Consider the following 9,436-nt stretch of genomic DNA (forward strand, 5'->3'; position numbering starts at 1 on the left):
ACAAAATATAATTGCAGACTGATCAAGTTGTGAGTTCATTCAACAGAAACTTAGCTAGTGCAATGATACAGTGGATTCATCATGATACCTGGAGTCCTGGACAACTGTACGGGGCCTGCAGCTCTCAGTTAGCCGAGTGTAATTTGTTCATCTGTCACTCGGGCAGCATGGTCCTCTATAAACAGCTGAAAGCACAGCGTGGTACCGTTTGTAAGGCCACACACTTGATTGCAACAAAAACAGGCTTAGCCGCAGACGAAAAGCATTTTTACAATCATGCCTCCATATGCCCCATTTGGCCATTTCATCATGAAAGAAAATGACGAAAAATCTGAATTACATCCTTAATTACAGATTAATTACAAACATGCATGTGTTTTATGTTCTATTATTATGATCTCTTGGCACTAGTTGATAGATGTCAACAAAAATCATGAATGCTAGTTCTTCAAAGAAAGTGTCTAAGAACTCATAGTTAAATGTCATTGCCCATTGTCAGGCCAATAAGTAACGAGAAATTAAATGTTAAGTTAAGCACATACAATGCAACAGGTAGAGTTCTAGCAAAGTAATATAACAATATCATGCATGCATCTACGGAGCTCAATCTCGACATTATACACGCAGTATATATAGACTGATGTATAATACTAGCCCTAACTAGGTTAAACGTGGCTTCCAAGTAGCTAGCAAACTGGTGGCTGCGCTAATAGCTAATTAGGCTTTGCTTTAGCTAGCAAAGCGAATGCTATATTGCTATCGGAAAGATGCGCAGTATATTTCAGGCAGGCTCAATCCAAGACAGGCTACTGCTATCAATGTTCTTTTGTTCTGTGGCTGTACTGCAGTACATGCATGGGCCATATATGGAGATCCAAGAGGCCAGTCCCAGAGCAGAGAGAGGAATTGAAATAAAGGGGAAGAAGAGTAGCGAAGAAGAAGGAGGCGTGATGTCATCCTGCGGGGCCCGCGTGGGCCCACAGGCCTTCATTCCCCTCGCCCACGCGCGACGGAAAGGAGGGCGACCCCGTTCCTTGGTCCCTTTTTTATACTCGCCACCATCTCCCCCCTCCTTTCTCCTTCATTCTGTTCTATCTATGCCTCTCCAAGTCTCCAGCACAAACCTCTCCTCCTCATGCTATTTATTCTCCCAAACATAAGCTAGCTAGCTTGCTAGCTTCTGAGAGATCAAGAACACATACGCACACTCTTCCTCTGACAAGAGCTTGTTCTGCAACTAACCAGTATAGATCGATCCTCTATCTAACAAGGTGAGTTTCATATGCAAGGCTTCGAATTCATTGTACTGGTTATGCACATGGCTTGGTCGATCAATCCGGTGAGGTGTATGTGTTGATCTGTTATTAGCTAGCTTGGCCGTGTTTCATTTTGATCTGATTCTATTTGATCCCTTCTTTATTCCTTCTGCTTGAATCATAACTGACAGACGAATGCCAAGACATGTATCTTCTCTCCCCCATATTTCCTCTTCACCACCTTCTTCGATCTTTAAGAGTCCAGACATACAGACCCACCGTCAGAGCCTAATTAACTTATTACATCATGGCGCGGTGTTGTGTACCATATGTGTATCGACCGATCAATGAAAGAAGAGTAGTAAGAGGAAAACCAATGCACTTTAGTAGAAGTAACTAAAGATATGCCTATATTTTCAGGCAACAGTTACTAAAAAAATCATATGGTTATAACATTAAATTCACTCATATGCATGCATGCATTTATCCAGAGATTTTTTGGAACTATAGTAGATTCCAATATCAATATTTTTCCTTCAGTACCTGCTACCAAAATAATAGGCAAAGAATAGGATTTTTATTGGCAAGTCAAATTTTACCTTTGGAAGAAACAATCAGAATGCATGTGTGAACGCTCTACTGATTGAGCCCATGTACAATCATATTTTCATCTATCTTTCAGAAAATGCATGATGCATATTTTTCCTCGCCCTAAAAAAAGCATTTATATATATCATGATCATACCGATTCATTTATCTGCTTTATTTTACTTTTCACAAAAAGATAAATGGATGATTAGGTGCAATCGACAATATTTACATTGCCGTATGCACCTAATTTGGTGGGGCAAGTTTTCAATCTTAACTCTTAAGGTGGTTAGTTATTTCTTGAGGTAAGACTCTAGAGGTTCAGAATGATATATATTTTGCATAATGATCATCTTGAGCATAAACTAAAAAAGATATATACATGATATGTAGTCATATTTGAACACCTTCACGTTTCAAAATAAATGTGTGATTTCATTGCACGTGTGCTGTTTAATTTGGCGCAATAGGAGTATATATGCGCCTAAACACACAGCAGATATATACAAACCGAAAATATGTGATGCTAGTAGGAAAATATAAGCTATATATATGCAGCTCATTTTGGCATGGACTGGCTCTACAAGACATTCTACATTGCCAGGACCACCATCAACTAGATCTCTCTGCCACCCTGCTTCATGTAAACCCTTTTCCCTGAGCTGTGACTGTAATTTGTGAGCCCTACCCATCATTTTGGTAACAGAACTTTCGAGGATTCACCACCTACACGATTGGTTCCATCCATTGATCTGTATATAGTATTACCTTCACTCTGATTTGCCTTATATTTAAGACACATGGACAGAGTCACCTATCCAAAACTTTCACCACCACCTTATGTAATTAATCAGTTCAAAATCAACAGAACTATTGTGCGAGATATGTAGGTGTACTTTACAGGTCTATAAATATCATTAGTTATCATGTGAAAATGAACTGTATGCTAGCTAAAAATTTTATGTGTGCAATTAACCTTAGAATTACCTGCTCCTTTGTCCAATGTATATGTGTGTCGTTGCCACATGGAGGGTTAATAATAGGTATTCTCCATCCCAAAATAACTACACACATCTCATTTTCGAGAAGAACTTTTTATTAGAATTATAGAAAATATTATCAGCATTTGTATCTGCTAATATATTTATTATGAAAATATACTCACTATTAATGTAATAATATTATTATGTATCATAAATATTAGTCTATTTTGTAATATTTAGTTAGACTTAAAAAATTGACTTTTCAAAAAGCGAGCTGTGCAACTTATTTTAGGACGGAGGGAGTAGGTACTTGGTAAGACCTTTGAGGAACACACATAGGACGAAGGTTTTACACTAGATTGTAGTAAGATAAATCTTTACAAGAGGACACACACACACACACACACACACACACACACACACACACACACACACACACACACACACACATGAAGTTACTTTCATTCAATTATGTTACCTTCATGGACATGCCATCTTCTATCTTCTTTGCTCTAATAAACTTAACATTATAAGGAGTCTCATTAATCATTTGTGCTTGGATCATTTCACAATATTTCCCCATATCATTCTTCCTTTAAGTATAGGGTAGAGACACAGTTTCTCCTCAAATTGACCTTCGTATACATATATCTTCTATCCCACATTTGGAACAAGGATACTAACTAAAAGACATGGTAAATATAATAGAGGATCCTTTTTCACTTATGATTTCCCTAGTGGGGTAGGAAATATGGAAGGAGATCCATCACTGATGACTGGATGGAAAGTTCTCTCTACTCTCTCATGCAGTCATATGCATGCTGCAGCAAGGCAGCAAGCATGCACCCCACAAGAGGCCAAAGGGGAACATCAAAAATGATTTACTCCCCATGGCCTGGCCTAGACCTAGCTAGTAGCTCTAGCTCCTCTTCTCCATCTATCCTACAGGGGGGTTGCCATGCCTGCATGCCCCATGAGCCAGCCACACAAAATGCTCCTCCTCCTTCCACTCCCAGCAGGGTCAAGGCAAGGCGCAGCTCCTAGCTAGCTACTGGTAGTAGTACAGGCGCACACAGCAAATATAGGCAGGGCCACGGCGCGAACGCCGAACGAGGTGCTCTCTCCTCCTGCTGTGCCATTGTGCCAATGCCAGGGAATTCCTCGACAAAGAGACAGCGCGGTCAGAGGCAGTGCAGGCAAACCAACCGAGAGTCTCGTGTGTGCCCCGGCGGCGGGACCCCGCTGCTGCCGCCGGCTGCCGCCTAGTACCTTTTCTGTGGCTCCCCTCTCTGGTGTCTGTCTCTCTCTCTCTCTCTCTCTCTGCATGCCTGCCTTGCCTTGCCTCCCGGCGTGTCCCGCCCGGTGTTGCCCGCGCGCTCGGGCGGCGGAGGAGAGGCCGCGCGGGGGGGCAGTGCAGTGCTGTGTAACTTTGCAGGCCTGATCCAAGAAAAGGGCCGCCCTTCCTCACGTTTCTATTCGCCTTTTCGTCGCAGCCCCACCAGGGCGACCAGGCCTGTTATCCTTGGTGTTTTTTTTAACTACTTGTACTACTAAGACTAGGACGCCCGGCCGGGCGGCGGAAAGCAAAGCATGCAAGCGCCGTGTGCATGCGCTACCTCCGACTCCGATCCGGCCGGCAAAAAGTAGCAAATGCCCGCCTTCAGGTTTTGTTATTTCTAATTCTCATTTTGTGCCACCATTATGGTCACCATGAGAAGGAGATGATTGGCAGCTCCTAACTAGCCTATATAAGTATTAGCATGTACTATATAAGTATTCAGCAGAGCACTGCATCTGCACTACTGATGATCTCTATAGGTATAGAGGGTAGTACGTACACTGACTGAAGAAATCACTTCCTCTCACTGCAAGTTGCACCAGAGAGGCAGAGAGGAGAGGAGAGGAGAGACCAGACCATGCATCCTGCGGCTGCGCTGCCGCTATAATTCCCTGCGGACTATAGCCCACATGCCTCTGATTCCACAGTCGACACTATCATTCGCAGGCCTGTAGCTTTCCTACATAATTGTCCCTGCGCTTTGCCGTACCTTGTCCTATGTCCTACAGAGACTAGAGTGCAGGCTACAGTGCAGACCCAACAGGCATGGCTTGGCTGGATTACATTTTTCTAAAGCGCTGAAACCCATACACACTACACTGCCTCTTCAGTCTAGTCTGTCTCTCTCAGTCTCTCTACACTACTGCATGCTACTCATTCAGTGTAGTATACTAGTATATCCTCTTCACTCTTGCGAGCACTCGCTGTTGGGTGTTGCCCTGGCCGGCGCTTCCACTATAAAAAATTCAGCAGGCTTGCATCGAATGATGTGAACACTTGCCGTTTTCTTTCTTTAGTAGTGCATGCCACTCGCGAGCTATATCATTTAGGGGCTGAGCCTGAGGAGCGGCAGGCGTCGTCGCTGAATCTGATGCACATACTACTACGCAGGTGCAGGCGCAGGTGGTGGAGGTGATCATATGGACTCCATGGAATCATGCGTGCCCCCGGGGTTCAGGTTCCACCCCACCGACGAGGAGCTCGTCGGCTACTACCTCGGGAAGAAGGTGGCCTCCCAGAAGATTGACCTCGACGTCATACGCGACATCGATCTCTACCGCATCGAGCCATGGGATCTCCAAGGTATGTATGTATACCGGCTAATTTCGATCAGTTCAAGTACATATATGTGCTTGCAGTTAGCAAGCTCTAATGTATATAACTCCCTGCTCTGCTGCTTGAACTGACGATGATCTTAAATTTCCTGGCCGCAAATCAAATAAACTGAAGAACATTGCGGGATCGGGTACGAGGAGCAGAACGAGTGGTACTTCTTCAGCTACAAGGACCGGAAGTACCCGACGGGGACGCGGACCAACAGGGCCACCATGGCCGGGTTCTGGAAGGCAACGGGCAGGGACAAGGCGGTGCACGACAAAAGCCACCTCATCGGCATGAGGAAGACGCTCGTCTTCTACAAGGGAAGGGCTCCCAACGGGCAGAAGACCGACTGGATCATGCACGAGTACCGGCTCGAGACCGACGAGAATGCGCCGCCACAGGCAAGCTCCCTCACCACATGATCTTAAGGCTCTGTTCGGCTGATACATAAGCTGACTGATAAGTCGTCGGCTGAAGCTGTTTTGTTGTGAGAGAAAAATACCGTAGATTCTAGCTGATAAGCCAGCTGATAAGTTCAAGTGATCTCTACATTAAATTACCCATGTAGTATTACTCAACTTAGATGCACTAAGCATACTCTTCTGTTTAAATTCTATTCTACTACGTCCGTCCAAAAAATATGATGTTTTAAGATTTTTATGTCATATTAGTGTTGAACCGAAATTACCCATGTAAAGTGAAACATGCCAATTAAGAAAAGAAAAAGTCCCTCATAGTTGATACAGTACTAGTGAAGAGTACTTGGCTACTTGCCATAGTTGAGAGTACACTAAACTTGACTGGTCCATAATTTATTTGCTACCACTCCATATGAAGTTAACTATATCATATCTTGGTTTACCTTATCTATATATATACCCCATCTTGAGTTCTCAGCCTTCAGGTTAATATATACTCCTATATGATAAGCTTATGTCTCAGTTTCAGAGACCAAGAGATCGATCTCTTTAAAGTAGTGCGCACAAATCTGCCAAGTCCAAGATGCGTGTCATGCTCATGCGCCAGTAATAGTACTGATGGACCCTAACACCTATAGCAAATAAAGCAGCACACAAGCACAGTTGCTAATTGCTTTCTAGCTCTTAGAAGATAAGTTTCCTTTTTGTGAGTCTTTGACCCTTGAAACTTCCAAAGACTTCTATTCTTCTGAATAAAGTTAGGCAGCATATGCAGGCCTCATCCCGGCCTCACCACTCACAAAAACATTTCCTATATAGATGCATGCATGCGCATCCGCATGCAGCATGTCGTAATTAGGGTTTCCCCAGTGTGACCATTCTTGCACGCGCCATTGTTTACGAGCTGTATGCAACTATCTACTACTGGAGTACTGCTAGTACTCATCAAACTCATGGTAATGCTTCGGCACTCCACTATCGCACACAGTGGATGGAGATAGGCGATAATAAAGGCAAACTTTCTGATTAACCTTTTCTAATTCCTTTCACCACATACTATTGCAAATCTCACTCCACGCCTGATTAACAAATTTAATTTCCGCGTGCTGCAGGAAGAAGGCTGGGTGGTGTGCCGGGCGTTCAAGAAGAGAACAGCGTACCCAGCAAGGAGCATGGCGATGGCATGGGACCCCAGCTACGCCTACCGCGAGGTCAGCGCCATGGGCGCGGCGGCGGCTGCGGAGGCGGCGGCGTTCGTGGACCCCAATAACGCGGCGTACGCGCAGATCAGGCGCCAGTCCAACAGGAGCGCGCGCTTCAAACAGGAGGCCGAGATGGACGGCGCTGCCGCCGCGTTGCTGCAGTACTCCTCCAGCCACCTAGTCGAGCTGCCGCAGCTCGAGAGCCCGTCGGCGCCGCTCGCGCCGGCCAACCAGAGCCAGGCGTCAGCCGCTGATGAGGTGGTGGACGGCGCCGACAGCGGTAGGCGGCCGGGCAAGAAGGCGCGGGCCGATAAGGTGGCCACGGACTGGAGGGCGCTCGACAAGTTCGTCGCGTCACAGCTCAGCCCCGCGGTGGAGTGCAGCGGCAGCTTGGAGGCGGCCGCAGCAGCAGCGACGACGGCCGCCGCCAGCAACGTGGGCTCACAGCTGGACCACGTTGAGGATGATGAGATGGCGGCATTACTGTTCCTCAACAGCGACGGGAGGGAGGAAGTGGAGAGGTGGACGGGGCTGCTCGGCCCCGCCGGCGGGGACGGCGACTTTGGACTGTGTGTGTTCGAGAAATGAGCGGCGGACGGCCAGCGCGCCGCGCGCGTGCACGGTGTGGTGCGGGTGCATGCATGCATACATTCGATGGGATGGTGCATGTGATATATTATGGTTATAGCTGAAAGTTGGTTTCTCTCTTTTTTTTTACCCCTTCTCTACTTCCCTATGTATGTTTGCCATCAAATGTGATTGTAATTTTCATCTGTCTCTGTGCAGAGTCATAAGATGCATGCCATTCCGGCAGATGTGATTTCTTTTTCGTTGATGTGGCCTAACATATGCATGCATATCACACTTCTGACTTGGTTTGTCAAATGGCTTTCATCGTCACCAGGTGGATGGCACAGAGAGACATAATAGCTTATCGTTCACAACAGGAATACGTTAGCAGGAAAAATGCTTAAAGAGTTCCCGTATGCATTCTGAATGCCGTCTAACAGAAACAGTAATAAGAAGCCAAGGCAATAGTAATAGGGGTGACATTGTCTTGGAGCGAAATGCATGCGCTTGGATCCTTAAGGGGCTGCTTGGTTCTCTAGCCAAGCATTATTGTGCCTTGCCAAGCCAGGACGAGGAGGAAGTGAAGGTGTTTGGTTCTCTTGCCTGGCCATCTTGCGAACTGCGCGAGCAAGCTTTAGCATGCTCCCGTGGGAGAGCCATTTTGGCTCGCCTGAACGTGCGAGCTTCTCGTAATCTGTGCCACCGCAGCAAGGCGAGGCGAGGGCACTCCACCGAGAACCAAGCAGCCCATAAGTTTTCCATTTTCTGATTTTCGCTTAGGGTTCGGATCTTTTTATTTTGGAATAATTAGAATCTACTTAATAAACTAGGCTATTTGGCTTGGAATTTGATATTTCAGAACTTTTCAGAGTTCACATATAAGCCCATATCAAATTCATGGGTTGAGAGATGTAAATTGATTCTATAGATCACCATGGTATGTTTATACTTTGTAACTTGTAACATGCTCTTCAACTTACTCCCCTACGGTACAAATGCAACACATAATTATCTCTCTCGTATGACCTACAATAATGTACAAATATATTCCACATACAACCATATTAGCTTAATTCATCTCTGTCTAAATTATAATTATTAAAATAAATTCAATTCCAATGATCCAAACATGACCTTAGATCTTTTCACCTAAGAAGTGAGGAACATACATCTAGATATGTTTCAAGTCTATATATGTCTAGCTATGAATCACTTAGAAAGTTTAATAAGGATTTGGATCCTCACTTTATTGAGCATTTATGAACCGAGTTATTAATCTAGAAAAAGTTTAAGGCTTGTTTGATAGAGCTTCGCTCCAGTTCTTAGCTCTAGCTTACTAATTCTCTATGGGCTGATTTTGGTGCAGGAACATGGTATATAGAGCGCGCACAACACACAGAGTTTATATTGTATTGCTTGTGCACTGTATATTCTCTATGGGCTGATTTTAGTGCAGGAACATGCTATGGAGAGCACGCACAACACACAAAGTTTATATTGTATTGCTTGTGCGTGCACCGTATATGTCAAAGAGTATTGGAGAGAATACGATTAGAGTGGTTACATTACTACTCTCTCCATTCTAACTTATTCCACATTCTTGCTATTTTAGGTACATAGCTTTTGTTACACACCTAGATATACGTTATGTATGATTATTTCTAGATACATAGCAAACATTATGGGCCTGTTTGACACAGTTTCATCACCAGCTTCATGAATCATGAGTTGTTTGAACCTTTTTTTTTGCCAAACAGGA

At 44.7% G+C, this 9,436-nt stretch overlaps 1 protein-coding gene across 2 annotated transcripts; it reads left to right on the forward strand.

Moving 5' to 3' along the window:
• The first annotated feature begins 1,119 nt into the window (after positions 1 to 1,119).
• LOC136540741 (NAC domain-containing protein 105-like) lies at positions 1,120 to 7,695 on the forward strand. Of its 2 annotated transcripts, XM_066532754.1 has the most exons (4): positions 1,120 to 1,271; positions 5,277 to 5,468; positions 5,616 to 5,887; positions 7,018 to 7,695. In XM_066532754.1, the coding sequence occupies exons 2-4, from the start codon at positions 5,306 to 5,308 to the stop codon at positions 7,693 to 7,695; spliced, it is 1,113 nt and encodes a 370-aa protein (XP_066388851.1). In that variant the 5' UTR covers positions 1,120 to 1,271; positions 5,277 to 5,305. The 2 variants fall into 2 exon arrangements, with proteins under 2 accessions (XP_066388851.1, XP_066388852.1); XM_066532755.1 differs by lacking the exon at positions 1,120 to 1,271 and having other exon boundaries at positions 5,240 to 5,468.
• The last annotated feature ends 1,741 nt before the right edge of the window (positions 7,696 to 9,436 follow it).

The sequence above is a fragment of the Miscanthus floridulus genome, chromosome 2 (assembly GCF_019320115.1).
Source record: "Miscanthus floridulus cultivar M001 chromosome 2, ASM1932011v1, whole genome shotgun sequence".
NCBI lineage: Eukaryota > Viridiplantae > Streptophyta > Magnoliopsida > Poales > Poaceae > Miscanthus > Miscanthus floridulus.

Coding starts and splice junctions, on each gene's coding strand:
- LOC136540741 (XM_066532754.1), top strand. CDS start 5,306: ATGGACTCCATGGAATCATGCGTGCCCCCGGGGTTCAGGTTCCACCCC. Junction 5,469..5,615: donor CGAGCCATGGGATCTCCAAG/GTATGTATGTAT, acceptor AATAAACTGAAG/AACATTGCGGGATCGGGTAC. Junction 5,888..7,017: donor ACGAGAATGCGCCGCCACAG/GCAAGCTCCCTC, acceptor CGCGTGCTGCAG/GAAGAAGGCTGGGTGGTGTG.